Source organism: Crinia signifera, chromosome 12 (genome assembly GCF_055691185.1).
Source record: "Crinia signifera chromosome 12, ASM5569118v1, whole genome shotgun sequence".
In the NCBI taxonomy this organism is placed as follows: domain Eukaryota; kingdom Metazoa; phylum Chordata; class Amphibia; order Anura; family Myobatrachidae; genus Crinia; species Crinia signifera.
The window spans coordinates 12,033,687-12,052,997 of record NC_139228.1 but is presented as its reverse complement, the minus strand read 5'-3'; the positions used below and the strand labels follow the sequence as shown (position 1 = coordinate 12,052,997).

The following is a 19,311-nucleotide window of genomic DNA, read 5'->3' as shown; positions in this document are numbered from 1 at the left end:
TCTGAACGCCCACAGGGCACTCCCTGCATCTGAGGAAGTGACTTTATAATTCTGCACTTCAGCACTGGCGAGTAGCGCACAGCGCAGCAGCAGCAATGGGAGAGATCTGCAGATATGTTAGAAATACATGATATATCACAGGTTTTATTGAAAAAGCAGCACTAAGAAAATCATAATAATATATATTTATTTTTTGTCAAGCCTTGGTTGCAGTTTATTCATGCTTTTCCGTATTAAACAAGCTTTGTATGTACAAATAAATACTGGGACCATTAACAAGATGGCACCAAGATGCTGGTGGTCAGAATCTAACTCTAAGTGCCGCCCCCCTGCAGCATAACCCTAACAGTACCCCCTTAGTGCCTAACACTCTCCCCTAACCCCCCCCCCCCCGCAACATAACCCTAACCGTACCCCCTTAGTGCATAACACTCTCCCCTAACCCCCCCTCGCAACATAACCCTAACCGTACCCCCTTAGTGCCTAACACTCTCCCCTACTCCCCCACCTAACCCTAACCGTACCTGCATAGTGCTCAACTCTCCCTTCTTAGTGCCTAACACTCTCCCCTACCTCCCCGCAACCTAACCCTAACCATACATCCTAAGTGCCTAACCCTCTCGGATACCATCTAAATGTTGCGTATCTTAGTTTTTTTTAGCTCAAATGTTATATTGTGCTGTGCTACATTCTAATTTATTGCTGTGTTATTATAAAAGCTGGTTAGGCTGCCATTGGGAAAGCACAGACACTGATATACTATTGATCCATACAGATAGTAGACAAATGTTAGTATGTCCCAACCACAGATCAAACATGGACACGTTCAAACTTTACGATATAAAAGAATCAGACTTTAACTCCACTGGCCTAAACCCTTGTTCCCTGTGTTGGTCATCGACTTCCAACGGGTTATGACGTGTTGACCCGGGCAAAGAAGTCTAGAGTACTGTCCACCTGCAATTTGTAGCAGGTGACCTCTACTGTGCTAAAGACTTGCCCTAAGTTTGTGCGTAACAAAACACACCATACAGTCTTTCTTCCTGATTGGGGAAACCAAAACTCCTCACTCCTGGATCCGTCAGTCCCCCGCACTTCTCCCGTGGCTCCGTGATTGGAAAGCGGACGCTGCCGTCTGATAACCAGCCTCCATCACAGTGATCCAGGCCAAAGAATTTCCATGCAGCGTACAACTGTCCGACCTTGGCGACTTCGGCCTCGCGGGAACGGCAGGCATCAGACGCTTCTCTGAAGTTCAACGGGCCGTGGACAAAATAGACACGTCCTGCAAACATGACATGTTAATAGATTTGTAGAAGGGAACTGTGGAGATAATGATTAATGAGGGTGCTGGTAAACCTTTTTGGAGGGGTACGAAATGTGCTCTTCGATGACATTAGTATAAATCAGCTCTACTACCACCTAAGGTAACAGAAGGGGCTGATCAGGAGAACCAATCAGAAGGCTCAATGTCTGAGATTATGGCTTCTTATTGGTCCTTCCTTTCATGGTTTATTGGGGAGGGGCAGAATAAAAATTGTCCAAGTGGTAGTGCGGATTTATTTAAAAAGTAGTAGAAAAAGTTGTCTCCAGTTTAATTTTAATATAACTTATTTTCATCAATGTGACCGCTATGGGATATTTGTAAAGACTGTACGATATACTTAACAGAAATTGAATAAATCTAGGTGCTTCAAACACAAAAACGAGATCGGTCCATCTGAATAATGGATACACTAGCAAGTGAAAAAATAAACACATTGAAGTGACTGCTGTGAATTCAGAGTCCGTTATAGTCGTGTGATGTTGGCTCACAACCCCAATAGCAATTACAGATAAGATAATGAACCAGTCTTACATTTGATGATGAACACTTTGTTCCTGGGGTTAGTGATTGCTTGTGTAAGGGTACAGTAGGTAAATGTTTAAGAAATTATACCCATATCAGTCCTTTGCCAGAACAAGATAATAAAACTCTGCTCTGACGCGTTTCATTGTAGACCTCCTCAGGTGATTCAGTAATTATGTAATTAAGTAAATAAGCAGGATATTGTGTATGTTACTATTTTTCCATAGTATTATTATTATTTTAATATATTAGCACCTTCGCCTTATGTAATATACCTAACGGGGACTAATTGTTGTATTTGAATCAGCTAATTGTGTTACTCTAATCATGTCTACAGTTGTTACTCAAATTACATCTAGAACCCTCAGTCTAGGCACCCAAGGCATCCCTTAAGTAACTCTAAGCTCTATCTCCATACCTTACCCATTCTATATACTGTATGTGGTTATGTGGCATCCCAGAATTGGGGGTACCCTTGTCTTTATGCCACAGACTTACTGGTGGCCAGCACTAACTATGTTTGTACATAACTGCAGCCCATGCTGCTCCCAGGAACTGTTACAACTTGTGCTTCAGGTGTTAGCTCCCTGTACTATGTTGCTAGGCAACCACCCTGCAGTCTACACAGGAGGAACGTTAGGACCCAGCAAGGTGCTGGGAGAAAGCAGGAAGTTGAGCCCTGCCTGTTGCTGGGCAGATTGGAGTGTAACCAGTTTGCTGTGAGCAGTGAGAGGAACCAGGAAGGCAGTCAGCAGAAGTGTGCCTGAGAGTAAGGAGTAAGCAGCACGTTACGCTGGGCGTGCTGAGGAGGGTGGTGAAGAGTGGAGCAGAGGCAGGACAGAGCAGCCAGAGAGAGACTTCTGCAGCAGCTTCCCAGTGGTGATTGATGGTTGGGAGAGAGGGAGAGAGAGCCTGCAGCCCACACTCGTGTAGAGACGCCATTCACACAGCAGCAGTGATTGACAGCAGGCAGACCGGCCTGCAGGGAGACGTGACTGACAGGAGTCAGCAACAGCACCCGGTGTGCAGGTACCATACTACCACTCCACACTGACACTGTCCTCCATTTCACGCCACAAGTTAACCCAGCACAACACCATTTTTAGCCTGAGGCACAGTCCACCTTGCAGTGACTGCCTTTACCATCACCCTTTCAGTTATTGGAAACCTTTTGAGAAGTAACCCCAGTGTTGGCATTGTGCCAGAGCTCAGGACATAACTTGCCTTGGATTACAACTCCTTGTATTAGCTGTTACTTCAATTTACGGTGCACCTAGGCCAAAAGGTACCTAGGACCAACAATAGAACTGCGCAGTTCAGGGACTTACTCTTTCGCCACTGGACAATTATTGTTAGTGATATATGGTTTAATATGCTGCATATTATTGTCAGTCATTTAAATGTCATTACAAATCTTTTGATTGAGGGTTGGAATTGTTTGCACTGTAGTCTTATGACATTGGTGACGCAGTATACCGTGCGAGTTGCGGTCCACAGAGGTTACCTGTGGCCCCATTGCGCACGATATCTTCTTGACGGAGTATCTTTATTCTTCCATCTTTACCTGAATTCATTGTTAATAACAGTGCATTGCATTTGTTGCAGCGTATTGTGTGAAGTGTGGCCTACCTGTGCCACAGTGGCCCCATCGCACACAATATCATAGAAGGGAAACTGTCCTCATTCGTAAACTGTTAATTGTCATTATTGTATTGTTTAATTATTTCATAGCGGTGATCCACGGTCCTTTTGCTACTAAAATAAATCCTTTTGATCACCGTCCTCACGTGTGGTGACCATTCTGTGTGGTTGTGTTGGGGTATTGTCTTCCCGTGGTGCCTTTGTCCCTCCGCCCTCTGAATTGCAGGCGAGTGAAGCAGTGCCGAGAGGAGAACAGGAACATCAGGTAACGGTCACACACCTGCACGCAGTCTGACAACATCACACTTGGCGTCCGCGAACAGGATTCAATGATGTCGGACTCGGACCAATCGGAGGCGCCCACATCAACCAGAAGGAGGAGACGACTTCCTGCATCACCTGGGGAAGGAAATCCAGCGGCACCAATCACCATGCCATACTACTTTGGCGCACCCTGGGTACCGACATACTCGGGAAACAACACCCCAGGGACGCACACGCTGAAGGAATTCAAAAATCGGATACTTTCCATGACGCAGCTGTACCGGCTCGGCAACAAACAAGCGGTAGAAATACTGGTGGGGCAACTGAGAGGCCCAGCACTACGTGAAGTAAGAACGTGGGAGGCCGATGAAAAAGAAACGGCAGAGCAAATCTTTGAAAAGCTGCGGGAGATCTTCGAATCAAAGACAATAGCAGATTTGAAGAGCCGCCTGTACTCAAGAAAACAGCGACCGAATGAACCTCTGCGGGAATATGCGCTAAGCTTACAGGAAGCCATGAAGGCCATACAGCTGAGGGAAAAGACACCAAAGGAACAGGTGGATGAAACATTAACCAACCTCTTCATTGAAGGAGCGTGGGAGGAGGCGGTCAAGTCCCAATTGCGCATGTGGAGGCGACAACAACCTGACAGCTCCTTCGCCAAATTTAAGGAGACTGTCCTACAAATCCTGGGCATGAACCAGAGTGGTCGGGATGAAGATGAGGACTCAATAGAAGGGGAAGCCTGCTACCAGGCCCCAAAAGGGCAAATCACAGACGCCCTATACCCGAACAGAGCAGTTACCCAACAGGCACAAGCCCCCGCAGAACCGAGCCCACTCGAAGTGCTGACCCGCCAGATGTCCGAATTAACGCGTAATGTGACGCGCATGTCGCAAAAGCTAGAAGACTTGGACAGAAATCAAGAAAGAAACCGACGCAGAAAATGGCGTCAAGATCGTGACACAAGGAACCGTCCGTGGCGGGAGGTGACCCGAGAATCGAACCGACAATCCACCAACAAGTATGATCTACAAGGCCGACCAATTTGCAGAAGGTGCCACGAGAGTGGGCACATTGTGAGGTACTGCCCAAACGCCACCTCCAGACAAGAGGATCCCGAGGCAAGAGACAGACTTTCAAGAGAAGCCCCAAAAACAATAGGGCAGAACCAAGTCCGAGTGAATGTGCCATCCGACGCTGTGGATTGGCGAATCAGAACGAGAAAGTTAACAGGCCAAGTGATGTGGTTTAACGTAGCACGTGGCTATGGAATTATCCGAAGAACAGATAATGGGAGAACCGTATATGTCCACTATACGGGCATCCAGAAGACCCATCGGAATGAATGCTTCCGGACCCTAGCAAATGGAGAGTGGGTCGAATTTGAAATGGCAAGTGGAAGGAGAGGCGTCAAGGCCATTAACGTGACAGGCCCCGGTGGTGCTGCGGTAAGAGGCGACAGAGACACAGGTCAGAGTGAACGCCAGCGCTTCACGCATCACTGTGATGACCCACACAGCCACCGGCCATATGGTCAGCAGAACCAAAGGGAAAGAAGACTACAGGAAGGTCTTGGCGAGACAGACAGGCCTAACATGAATTCTCCGCAACCTGAGCAGATGCCCAGACCACCAGAACCTAAAGTCCCCAGGAAGAGGGAATGGCTGGAAACGAGCCAGAGACCAGTCGTGATGACTCAGAGTGAAACAGAGCAGCAGTGCATGGAAGGTGTGGTTAGGCCACAATTTTCTCCAGAGCAGAAGCGTGCTGCTACACAGGGAATGGAAGATGCAGATAACGGAGAAGCCAATCCTCGACTGACAGATGTTGAAGCAACAGACCGAGGAAAGGGCAGTGAAACCGTGCATCACGTGGCAGCGGAAGAGAGGATGGACCGCATGGAACCGAAGGGCTCAGAACCCATTATGCCACTGTCTAAACCCAATGTCCCTACAGAGAACCTAAAGGAAGCTGAGAAGGCCGAAGCCCAGCCTAAGGAAGAGAGGCCCGGTAGCGAGTATGAGTATAAAACGATTTCGAGTGAAAAATTCCTATTCTTGATGCAACAGGCCATCAACAGGTCCAAGAAAAGGCAGAGAGAGGAAGCACGTGCTCAATGCCGACCGCATGCAGTGATTTAAGGTGCAGTCGAAGAATACTGTTGAAGGGGAGAGAAGACTTGCCTGAGGCGGAGGAGCAGGGAACCCGGGGGGACATGCCTCTGCACAACCCAGGCCCCATAGTTGACAGGCTTTTACCAGGCTTAGGTAACCCGCCCTGAATGTAATTGTAAATGCTTTAATGTATGGATGTAAGGCAGAAATGTAGAAATGTTTTACAGTTTATAGGTAATGTTATCTTGGAATGCTTTGTTTCTAAATGAGAGACTGTAACAGGACATTTGTTACTTCAGCCGCCATGCCCGCGGACGGGCATTCTTCCAGCAGGGAAGCATGTGGCATCCCAGAATTGGGGGTACCCTTGTCTTTATGCCACAGACTTACTGGTGGCCAGCACTAACTATGTTTGTACATAACTGCAGCCCATGCTGCTCCCAGGAACTGTTACAACTTGTGCTTCAGGTGTTAGCTCCCTGTACTATGTTGCTAGGCAACCACCCTGCAGTCTACACAGGAGGAACGTTAGGACCCAGCAAGGTGCTGGGAGAAAGCAGGAAGTTGAGCCCTGCCTGTTGCTGGGCAGATTGGAGTGTAACCAGTTTGCTGTGAGCAGTGAGAGGAACCAGGAAGGCAGTCAGGAGAAGTGTGCCTGAGAGTAAGGAGTAAGCAGCACGTTACGCTGGGCGTGCTGAGGAGGGTGGTGAAGAGTGGAGCAGAGGCAGGACAGAGCAGCCAGAGAGAGACTTCTGCAGCAGCTTCCCAGTGGTGATTGATGGTTGGGAGAGAGGGAGAGAGAGCCTGCAGCCCACACTCGTGTAGAGACGCCATTCACACAGCAGCAGTGATTGACAGCAGGCAGACCGGCCTGCAGGGAGACGTGACTGACAGGAGTCAGCAACAGCACCCGGTGTGCAGGTACCATACTACCACTCCACACTGACACTGTCCTCCATTTCACGCCACAAGTTAACCCAGCACAACACCATTTTTAGCCTGAGGCACAGTCCACCTTGCAGTGACTGCCTTTACCATCACCCTTTCAGTTATTGGAAACCTTTTGAGAAGTAACCCCAGTGTTGGCATTGTGCCAGAGCTCAGGACATAACTTGCCTTGGATTACAACTCCTTGTATTAGCTGTTACTTCAATTTACGGTGCACCTAGGCCAAAAGGTACCTAGGACCAACAATAGAACTGCGCAGTTCAGGGACTTACTCTTTCGCCACTGGACAATTATTGTTAGTGATATATGGTTTAATATGCTGCATATTATTGTCAGTCATTTAAATGTCATTACAAATCTTTTGATTGAGGGTTGGAATTGTTTGCACTGTAGTCTTATGACATTGGTGACGCAGTATACCGTGCGAGTTGCGGTCCACAGAGGTTACCTGTGGCCCCATTGCGCACGATATCTTCTTGACGGAGTATCTTTATTCTTCCATCTTTACCTGAATTCATTGTTAATAACAGTGCATTGCATTTGTTGCAGCGTATTGTGTGAAGTGTGGCCTACCTGTGCCACAGTGGCCCCATCGCACACAATATCATAGAAGGGAAACTGTCCTCATTCGTAAACTGTTAATTGTCATTATTGTATTGTTTAATTATTTCATAGCGGTGATCCACGGTCCTTTTGCTACTAAAATAAATCCTTTTGATCACCGTCCTCACGTGTGGTGACCATTCTGTGTGGTTGTGTTGGGGTATTGTCTTCCCGTGGTGCCTTTGTCCCTCCGCCCTCTGAATTGCAGGCGAGTGAAGCAGTGCCGAGAGGAGAACAGGAACATCAGGTAACGGTCACACACCTGCACGCAGTCTGACAACATCACAGTTACTTTTGGTTTAAATCCAGATTCTAATTAAACTTCATGTGTCGTGGAAAACCAAATTGAAATCAGAGGTATTATTTTAAAATACTTGGTGTTTAATTAACACATATTTAATAATGGTTTTACTCAATCTTACAGTATATGTACTCCACCTTTATATTCCTTTAGGTGTGAGAATTTTATCCATGACCATTTTTCTATAGCAATTAATGTGTTTTTGCTTCCACAGTCCCTGAACAGGTGGAACTCAGAAATAATTACTATACATGTCATTATTTGGGGGGGTGGGGTTCAAATATGTGTGACAGGTATACGGGGGTGTTGTATGGATGGGACAGCAATGGCGGATTACGGGGGTGAGGCTCAGAGGGGTCAGCTTCACCTATCTTCCAATGTGACATTGATTATTGGTGCTGAGCATCGGGTGCCAAGGAACACTGACTGCACAAGTGTGCAGTCCATTACTAGGAGTTGGCTAAGTCCCATGAGACTTTGCACAAGAGGTCAGACGCTGAGATGCTTGTGCTGATCTCTGATTGATGGAGCTCATCAAATGCTTTTCAGGCTCGAGGAGGACAGCAGCAGCCTCATTATGGGAGGGTGTTTAATCAAAGGCAGTGCTGAGCTGGGAGGTCTCCTACAGAGCAAGGTACAGAGGGACAAAAACAGGCTTTCCATGTGGTGTACATATATTCCCCCCCCCCCCCCCCTGCAGTTGCCCATTGTCTATTGATCCTTTAACCTGAGCCCCTTATGGGTACTTCCCCATTAGAGCTTTCAGATTATCAGCCTGTTGTACATCCTAGATCCCACAAGACACCTAATACCAGCAAGCATCTCTAAATACATTGGAGTACCGTTAAAAGCTGAAGTGAAGCAGAAGGCGTCATATCTGTCCTTTAGTTTGTCTTTGGGGCCATAGTTGCGTATTCCAGGTGGTAGAGCGCCCCCACATGGTTCCCGTGGGACAATGACTGGATAATGAACACTTCCCTTAAGCAGCCATCCAGCATTGCACCAATCCAGACCGTCCGTCCAAGCTGGGAATAAATGAGCACTTAGTCAACGCCTTTATAATACTCATTCCTGAATTAGTGCAATTGGATGGCGTGTTGTGTTATATCTCAGTCTACCGGTTGGAGACAACCCTTACCTTGGTAGAGTTGGGATAAAGTGGCCAGTCTTCCATCTTGCTCTTCACAAACTTGATATGCCTCGATGTAATTGAAACGGTAGCGCCCCACTCTGGACTGATATGGAAACACTACTCCTAATGTGGGTGAAAAAAAATTGTGCTCATCTAGGGTCAGATAATCTTCTTTACTGTATATCAATTGTCATCGCCTGCATGTCTGTGTTTGGTTACATTGGTTCTAGTGGCAGGAATGGGGGTCTACCACAGAGTATATCAGGAGATTAGTGATCTGCATTCCTTAATGAGGACCGGGTTGCATTCCCGGATGTGGGGAGGAACGTGGAGGCAGTAGAAGGTTACTGGTTGATGGCTACGGTATATATAAAAAATGCAATCTCAGAAATGAAGGCTGTAGATTAAGAATTTCTTCCCAACATCCTCCACAATCACTAGAGGTATCAGACATTTATTTCTGCCCTCCCAGGAATTACTAGATGCCGGTGCTTTCATCTTCTACCTTCCTTATAGCATTTATAGGCCGTGGCTGCAGATGGGGTTACAAACATTGGGCAATAAAATAGGAGTATTCTTCAAATTGCAACTGAGAGTAGAGGGCAAGACGAAGAAGCCCTCGGAATTCGACATTACAAGTGACTGCATCTGAACACAGCCCGAGCTGTGATGATGATGATGTCTTGGTTTGACGTTCCTCCTCCTTAGCATTTTTCCACAAATATAGAATTAATAGAACCAAACTAACAATATTAGGGCATTTCCTGGAATTAAATAAAGCAAAAATCCCTAAATGTTAATAAGAAGCAAATGTTACAGCATATTCCTATAGTACATTCAACACCATTGCTGGATTTAACCTGTGTAGAAACATGCTGTAAGACTTGGATAATAGGGGCAACAAATGGATGGATTTGATTTGAAATATGTAAATTACCCTCCAGTTCCAACGACAACGTCAAGCTCTGATCTTCAAGCCCATTCACCAGCTCGCACTTGTATCTACCCTCATCTTCTAGCATAACATTGGTGATGATCAAGGAGGCGTCGAGTCGATGGCTGCGTCTCAGGCGGACCCGGCCTTTCAGCTTATCGTACTTCTTGTGGTGCTGACCATTGGAGATGACGATGAGGTTCTCCAGTGGATCTTCAGGGTTGACCTTGCTCCATTTAACCCTATAGCTCTTGGGACGACGGCGCATGATGCAGGGAAGGGTCACATTGGCGCCTCTTGAGCTATGAATCACGTTATGGATTGGGTTCAATAAATATTGTGTTCCTGTAGTGTAATCTGCGAACAATATATTTTATAACATTACGTCCTAATCCTTAAAGGGGTAATCATTAGGTCTACAGCAAGAAGGTCCACACCACTAGGTCAACATGACGAAAGGTCGTCATGGGTCTAGGTCGACATGGGTTTAGGTCAACAGGTCATTAGGTTGACATAAGCATTAGGTTGACATGGGCAAGGGTCGACAGTTAAAAGGCCGACATCGGGTTTTTCACTGTTTTTTTTTTACCCGAATGTCGACACAGTCAGCATGGAAATATGTTAAAGTGCACTGCGTCCCCTCGCATGCCTCACTGTGCTCGCCATGCTTTGGGCACGGTGTCTCGCTGCGCTCAGCATACTATTTTATTCTCCCACCACACCCTAGTGGATGGTAGGGCATGAAATACCGCCTGCCGGCACATGTTGGCTCAAAAAACAGTGAAAAAACCCATGTTGACCATGCCCATGCCGACCTAATGCTTGTGTCAACCTAATGATCTGTCGACCAAGTCCCATGCCGACCTAGTCCCATGTCGACCTTTCAGCATGTTGACCTAATGGTGTCAAACCAATGCTTGTCGACCATCTTGATGTAGACTTAGGGCCTTATTTTGGTTCATTCTTTCTGACAAAAACCTTCTTAGATGGGCAAAACCATGTGCACTGCAGGTGGGGCAGATGTAACATGTGCAGAGAGAATTAGATTTGGGTGGGGTTTTACTTCAAAGTGAGATCTATATTGCAGTGTAAAAATAAAGCAGTCAGTATTTTCCCTGCACAGAAACAAAATTAGTCACCCAAATCTAATTCTCTCTGCACATGTTACATCTGCCCCCCCTGCAGTGCACATGGTTTTGTCCATCTAAGAAGGATTTTGACAGAAAGAATGAACCAAAATAAGGCCCTTAATGACCGTATCCCCCTTAAAGTGGGCCTGTTACCTACAGAGCCATTTTTGGACTCAACCAGTATCAAAATTAACAATTCTATAGGAAATCATGATGTTACTACATTTGACTGTAAAGACAAACTATGACATTGGGCCTTATTCTGGTCGGTGCGGCCGGATCCGATTATGCGGCCAGGACCGTGCGTGCGAAACCCCGCCTTCCATACGGATCGCCAACTCCGTCCGTACGCGGTAAGAAGCTGGCCGAACGGACCGCACGTGTATTTTACACGGAATACGCCTCCTCCATCTCAGGGAACCTCCCCCATCATTCGATGGTCGCAGACCATCGAATGCAGGACCAAGTGCTCCACCAGCTCCCGCAACCTCAGACCACACGGACATTTTTCCGTGCAAAAGCAGGGATCTGGGCGGGCAGCTGACATCCGGCGATGTCATATGTCCGTCCCCTACACGTGCGTCACGGCCGCATTACCATACGTACGCCCAGCGTTTGCATGGGAACGCCCATGAAACGCGGGGCGTATGCATATGGTAATGAGCACAAATAGCCCTTCCCGCCCCTCTCCACCCCCTGTTCGGAGTGTTCACATTTCATGCGGGATTTGGCCGTACGCCCCGCTCGCACATGCGCAGAGACGCCTCTGCACATGCGCAGACACAAAACATTGGCGGACCGACCGTACGCGGACATTACCGCACCAACCAGAATAAGGGCCATTATGAAGATACTGTTGACACAAGTAAAGAACATATTCTAAAAGTCAAAGCAATATATTGTTACCACATAGAGGCCGATATACTTATCTGAAGATGGATTTCCGTTTTAAAACAAACACAATGCTAAGTAACAAATTAAAGGTAGCTTTAAATATAAAACCCATTTAATGAATAAACTTTCTTTTCTCCCTAGAATCACTTATTTACTAACCCCGTCTTTAGATTGTATGATTATCTTTGTCCCATACACCAAATAAACCCAGCATTGTGAGACCTTGGTTCCGGTCGGCGTTGCGATAGACACTGAAGTCCTGGTATGTGACAGTACAAAACAGCAGCAGCAGAACGCAGGGTCCTTTCATCCTTGGGGAGAACACTCTGTATTTGTCTGAGAGACACAATATGAAATGACTCAATCAGTGAAAAAGCCCGACGATGATCTAAGATTGTACAATGATTTTGCGCAATTTTGAAGCATATGTATGTACAGAACTCAGTCTATAAAACATGTCTACAAATTTAGCACATTTACAATTATTTCACAATTTTAAATGACTTTATATCAAATTAATTGCTATGGGTATCCTTTTTTTAGGTAGACTGAGGCATTTAAATTATGTATAGTTAAGGTGCTTAATATCAGGGCCGTCTTAATTGTATTGTATTATAGTATACAACAGGCTTGCCTACCCTCCTGGAACTCGGGTCCGCCTCCCGGCCTCCCGGAAGGTTGGCAAGTCTACCGCAAGCTCTCCCGGAGAGGTGAAATTGAAAGTAGGCAAGTATGGTATATAATACAATCCAGTAGTACATTGCCTGGGCAAAGCAATGTAATGGGACCCCTACTACCCACCCATTAACAGGAATTGTTTTTAAAACAAATTGTAACATGGCCCTCTTGCAGTCCTGCACCATCTCACCAAAGATTGTCTGTCAGCACTCTGATTGGTAGATAGTTTCAGACAGCCAGGGGCGTAACTAACTATTCAGCGCCCCCCCGCCGCACGTTTATTCGGCGCCCCCCACCTAACCTGCCCCCCCCTTCTTACCCGCGGTCTGCGTCATCTCGCCCGGCTCTCTGTCGGGACCTTCCTGACGTCACGGTCCCGGCCGGCTCCTGCTGCTACAATGAAAACGGACTCTTAGAAAATGGCTGCCCCCATACTGCAGACAGAAAACTGTCTGCAGTATGGGGGCAGCCATTTTCTAATTGTCCGTTTTCATTGCAGAAGGAGCCGGCCGGGACCGTGACGTCAGGAAGGTCCCGGCAGAGAGCCGGGCGAGACGCAGACCACGGGTAACTATAGCCCCGCAGCCCCCGCAGCCCCCCCGGCGGCGCCCCCAATTTCTCTGCGCCCCCCCGCCACCGCGGGGGCTGCGGAGCTATAGTTACGCCACTGCAGCCAGCCACAAATCAGCATGCTGACAGACATTTAATGCCTGACTGCAGGCTAGAAGCAGGAAGAGAATGCTGGACTCTGATTGGCGGATAGAACCAGTCATCAACCAATCAGCATGCTGACAGCTATTCGCTGTCTGGCTACAGGCTGGGAAGCAGGAAGAGAACTCTGATTGGCCGCTCTGATATTCTCTACTGCCTCACAAAAAGCTCAGGGGGCAGATGCTCACAGCCCAAACCCCCAGAGAAGTGCCCATCTGATTCTATTCAGGGGGGAAGCAGTCAGCATCCCAGCAGTCCTGATATCACTATACTAATGCCGGCATCATAACTACCTTCAGATGATTCGCGCCGGAACCTTGAACAGATCAGGAATGCTGGAATACCGACACCAGGGATCCTGATCGGTACGCATGTGGGGAGAGGAAGCATGCACACGGGGATGGGGGGTTAGGTTTAGGCACCAATGGGAGGACTTAGGGTTAGGCTGTGGGGAGAGAAAGGTTAGGTTTAGGCTGAAGGGGGGGGGGGGGTAGGCACATAGAAGGGGGGTTAGGGTCAGGCTGTGGGACAGGAAGGTTAGGTTTAGGTAATGGGGTGCAGGGGTTAGGGTTAGGCCGTAGTGGGGTGCGATAAGGAAAGGCTGTGGGGAGAGGATTAGGCTGCTAGAAGGGAGGGTAAGGGAGAGGGTTATAGGCTGCTAGAAGGGAGGGTAAGGGGGGTATGGGAGAGGGTTAAGCTGCTAGAAGGGAGGGCAAGGGAGAGGGTTAGGCTGCTAGAAGGGAGGGTAAGGGAGAGGGTTATAGACTGCTAGAAGGGAGGGTAAGGGGGGTACGGGAGAGGGTTAAGCTGCTAGAAGGGAGGGCAAGGGAGAGGGTTAGGCTGCTAGAATGGAGGGTAAGGGGGGTAAGGGAGAGGGTTAGGCTGCTAGAAGGGAGGATAAGGGGGGTAAGGGAGAGGGTTAGGCTGCTAGAAGGGAGGGTAAGGGAGAGGGTTAGGCTGCTAGAAGGGAGTAACCTCCCTTCTAGCAGCCTAACCCTCTCCCTTACCCTCCCTTCTAGCAGCCTAACCCTCTCCCTTACCCCCCTTACCCTTATGGGGGTAAGGGAGAGGGTTAGGCTGCTAGAAGGGAGGGTAATGGGGGTAAGGGAGAGGTTTAGGCTGCTAGAAGGGAGGGTTAGGGTGGTAAGGGAGAGGGTTAGGCTGCTAGAAGGGAGGGTAATGGGGGTAAGGGAGAGGATTATGCTGCTAGAAGGGAGGGTAAGGGGGTAAGGGAGAGGTTTAGGCTGCTAGAAGGGAGGGTAAGGGAGAGGGTTAGGCTGCTAGAAGGGAGGATAAGGGGGGTAAGGGAGAGGGTTAGGCTGCTAGAAGGGAGAGTAAGGGGGTAAGTGAGAGGGTTAGGCTGCTAGAAGGGAGGGTAAGGGGGGTAAGGGAGAGGTTTAGGCTGCTATAAGGGAGGGTAAGGGGGGGGTAAGGGAGAGGGTTAGGCTGCTAGAAGGGAGGGTAAGGGGGGGTAAGGGAGAGGGTTAGGCTGCTAGAAGGAAGGGTAATGGGGGTAAGGGAGAGGGTTAGGCTGCTAGAAGGAAGGGTAATGGGGGTAAGGGAGAGGGTTAGGCTGCTAGAAGGGAGGATAAGGGGGGTAAGGGAGAGGGTTAGGCTGCTAGAAGGGAGGGTAAGGGGGGTAAGGGAGAGGGTTAGGCTGCTAGAAGGGAGGGTAAGGGGGTAAGGGAGAGGGTTAGACATCTCAATCAGAGATGGTATTCTACATGCCCCTGTTGTAATGCATATGTCTGCAGCTGGGGATAAAGAACAGGATTGGCTATTACTAGAATAAATGAAACAAGGAGGTGAATATGATACGTCGCCCCATTGAGTAATCCCAATGTGAATACTGTAGCCGCAGCATGTCACCTAGCTGTGGTAAGAACCTAGAACAATGAGTATATACTATTATATGTGAATCTATGGGAGCAGCTGTAATAACTGGGACAGCCATTCACAGCTCAGAATGCAATAGCGTAGACAGTAACAAGGTCAACATTCAATAGGCAGCCCGCTATTGGTCGATGGGCCATAGGCCAGCACCTGAAAAAGGTCGACCTGGTCAAAATGTCGAAACAAGCAATAGGTCAACATGGAAATGGTCGACATATAAAAGGTTGAAATTAGTATTTTATGTTCTTTGGTGTCTATGTCGACATGTGGGGTTTTTTTTCTTCTAACTTGAGTCTTTCACCTTGGACAGATTACACCGCAGCACATAGCATGGCAGCACATAGCACAGCAACTCATAGCACAGCAACTCATAACACAGCAGCACATAGCATGGCAGCACATAGCACAGCAACTCATAGCACAGCAGCACTTAGCACAGTAGCACAAAGCACAGCAGCACATAGCATAGCAGCACATAACATAGCACAGCAGCACATAGCACAGCAGCACATAGCACGTAGCACAGCAAAATGTAGCACAGCAGCACATAGCACAGCAGCACAAAGCACAGCAGCACATAGCACAGCAGCACATAACATATCACAGCAGCACATAAAGCACACAGCACAGCAGCCCATAGGGTACTTGTGTATTTTGGCGGCGCCCATCGCATCGCATACCATAACGCATACGATGGTATGCGATGCGACGCGATATCGTACGATAGTGCACGATGGCATACAATTTTGAAATTGTATGCCATTGTACATGGCATACAATGCCATACGATGCGATGCGATGCGATTAAACATTGTATAAGCACCCTAATGGGTGCTTACAATGTCAAATGCACCCCCACGCCACCCCCCACTATAAACGTGAACCCAAAGCGCGGCGAGCGCAGCGTGCCCGCGAGGGGCGGCGGTACGCGTCCTACGACCTTTTCATACCCCCACTATCCACCTCGGCGTGGAGTTGAGAATAGAATAGCGTGGCGAGCGCAGCGTGGCGAGCGCAGCGAGCCCCGCGAGGGGACGCGGATACCTGTGAAGCCTGCGATGGGACGCGTTTACCTGTGAAGGTATCCGCGTCTGCTCGCCACACTATTCTATTCTCAACTCCACGCCGACGTGGATAGTGGGGGTATGAAAAGGTCGGAGGACGCGTACCGCCGCCGCTCGCCACGCTTCGGGTTCACGTTTATAGTGGGGGGGGGGTGGCGTGGGGGTGCATTTAACATTGTAAGCACCCATTAGGGTGCTCAAAAGCACCCTTTAGGGTGCTTATACGATTTTTTATCGTATAGGGGTCAAAATCGCGTCGCATCGCATGCCATCGGGTACATGGCATGCGATGCAATGCGATACGTTCATCGTACGACGGACATCGGGGGCGCCGCCAAAATACACAAGTACCGCCCATAGCACAGCAGAACATAGCACAACAGAACATAAAGCACATAGCACAGCAGCACATAAAACACATAGCGCAGCAGTACATAGCACAGCAGCGCATAGCACAGCAGAACAGAGCACAACACGGATTCGGTATGAAATCCCGACGGTCAAAATCCCGACGGTCAAAATACCGACAGCAATTGACAGAAAGTCAAAATCCCGACATGGTCAAAATCCCGACATTTAAAATCCCGACATGGTCAAAATACCGACAAGGTCAAAATACCGACATTTAAAATCCCGACAAGTTCAAAATACCGACACATAGAATGTAGACAGGTGAAAAAGTCAACATGACTTTCGGGCGACAGCTCGCGAGGTCGATATGGGCTTTTCACAGTTTTTTTACAGTCGACATGGACACAGTTGGAAGTCAACCGCAGCCCCTCGCATAGCTCGCTGCGCTCGCAATGCTTCGGGCACGGTGCCTCGCTACGCTCGGCACACTATTTTATTCTCCCACCACGCCCTAGTGGATGGTAGGGCATGAAATACCGCCTGTCGGCACATGTCGGGTCAAGAAACAGTGAAAAACCCATGTCGACCTCGCGACCTGTCGCCCGAAAGTCATGTTGACTTTTTCACCTGTCTACATTCTATGTGTCGGTATTTTGAACTTGTCGGGATTTTAAATGTCGGTATTTTGACCTTGTCGGTATTTTGACCATGTCGGGATTTTAAATGTCGGGATTTTGACCATGTCGGGATTTTGACTTTCTGTCAATTGCTGTCGGTATTTTGACCGTCGGGATTTTGACCGTCGGGATTTTGACTGCATCCCCACAACACATAGCCCAGCAGCTTATAGCACAGCAGCACATAGCACCGCAGCACATAGCACCGCAGCACATAGCACAGCAGCACATACAGTAATCAGCATGCAGGAGATTGCAGGGAAGCCAGAAAACACAGAACTTCCATTGAATGATTTAACGTCCAACACCGAGGTCTGTGGGACATTACTGAGGCAGAGGCGGCAGCGGGGAGAGGTGCTGGCCAGTTACACAACAACAATATGGGAGATACAGGTAATGGGAAAACCCATTTAAAAAGTTTCAAACACTGATGCAGCTGATCACGAATGCTATAACATAAGGGTTAGAAGGTTGACACAAGCATTAGGATTGACAATGGCAACAGTCAAAAGGTCAATATGAGCTTCACTGTTATTTTGTCCCAAAAGTCGACATAGTCGCCATGGACACCATCTAATTGTACCGCGCCCCTTTGCATGGGTCGCTACGCTCGGCACACTATTTTATTCTAACACGACGCGTAGTGTATGGTAGGGCGTGAAATATCACCTGCCGGCACATGTCGGCTCCAAAAAAACTTGAAAAAATCATGTCGATCTTTTGACTTCTGACCTTACCACTTTTTAACCTAATGCTTGTGTCGACCTTCCAACCTCATCGACCTTAGTCATGTAGACCTATTTAAGGTGTCGACCTAAGACCTATCGACCTTCAGTGGTCCACCCAATTCATGTTGACCTAATTAGGATCGCCCTAGTGACTGTATCCCCCGACAACTGCATCCAAATAGCGGTGTGGGTCGCAGATCCCTGAATATTGAACTCCCGGGGTAACCTTAGGGTTTTGCAGTATGGTCGCGGGAATTACGTTGCATTCGCCCTGTTCTGTGCACAAATCAGGACCACACCTGAAAAGTGAGACGCGACTGATATGTGTTTATAGGTTTTCCAAAATATCCATCCAGACATAGCGGGAATCCAAGTGAAGGTGAGTTGTTATCACAGCGTTCAAATTCGGCAGCGGTGCTGCATTTTGCGCCCTCCACAGGCAGATTTGCACAATGCTGTATGCAGCTTTACAAGGCTGTGAACAAAATTGTGCAGGTCCGAGCTGGCGTAAAGTGCGGCTACTAACTGGCGGGGATGGGCAACTAGATCCCCCCATACAAGTCAACATGGCGGGGGGGGGGGGCAACTAGATCCCCCATACAAGTCAGCATGGTGTACTGTATAAGTGTACCGCTTTACTAGTCATGCTTCGGGCACGGTGCCCTGCTACACTTGGCACACTATTATAATCTCACTTTATGCCCACTTGGATAGTAAAGTATGAAAAAGCACAGACAGACAGACATACACATGTAATAGGGGCTCTCACCTTACCAGAATGATGCTGCAGGGTCTGACATCCTACTCAGCGGCACCATACTGTATTACAGACATTGACCTGCTGGAACCTGGTTCTGAAAGCCTTGGATAGCGACACCTCCTACCCCCCCCCCCCCTTCCCTCATGCTCCCCCTTCCCTGGATGGCGGATGTCTCTGCCCCAGCTGCCCTTCTGCTGTGGAGTCAGTAAACAGTTTGTGTGCCTGTCAGTCACTTCCCCTGTAAACTCATAAAAACGTCCGAGGAACACAATCCGCCATTGTTCTGTACCGGGCACAGCTTGTCAATGCTTGGACTGTCTTGTCTCGATGATGCAGAGTCTCTGAATTTGGGAGAAAATGTCAACATGGAGGATCTAGACACCTCTGTGACATAAGCCTTCACCCCACTCTCCGCCCTACACGACCATAAAGACAGACTCTCACTGTTCGGGGTAACCTTCGGGTGCCCTGGTCCCAGGGAATGATGCCCTTTTATCATTACGCACCTGCAAACTCTGCCACCTACACAGAGATGAGGTCGGAGGGGTAAATAAAGAATTCCCCAGTCAGCAGGATCCTGGCCCACTGAGAAGGCTGCGGCCCAGTAAGATTGTCTGTTCCTGTCGTCCGAGACTG

The 19,311-nt window shown here is 48.3% G+C and overlaps 1 protein-coding gene across 4 annotated transcripts; it reads right to left on the bottom strand.

Annotated features, from left to right (window-relative positions):
- Window positions 1-456: 456 nt before the first annotated feature.
- Window positions 457-18,809, bottom strand: HAPLN2 (hyaluronan and proteoglycan link protein 2). Of its 4 annotated transcripts, none has more exons than XM_083167284.1 (6): window positions 18,685-18,809; window positions 12,036-12,149; window positions 9,793-10,146; window positions 8,862-8,978; window positions 8,566-8,748; window positions 457-1,285 (listed from the first exon to the last, which is right to left on the bottom strand). In XM_083167284.1, the coding sequence occupies exons 2-6, from the start codon at window positions 12,121-12,123 to the stop codon at window positions 1,002-1,004; spliced, it is 1,026 nt and encodes a 341-aa protein (XP_083023410.1). In that variant the 5' UTR covers window positions 12,124-12,149; window positions 18,685-18,809; the 3' UTR covers window positions 457-1,001. The 4 variants fall into 4 exon arrangements, with proteins under 4 accessions (XP_083023410.1, XP_083023411.1, XP_083023413.1 ...); XM_083167285.1 differs by having other exon boundaries at window positions 18,690-18,796; XM_083167287.1 differs by having other exon boundaries at window positions 11,973-12,149; window positions 18,690-18,718.
- Between the last annotated feature and the right edge of the window lie 502 nt (window positions 18,810-19,311).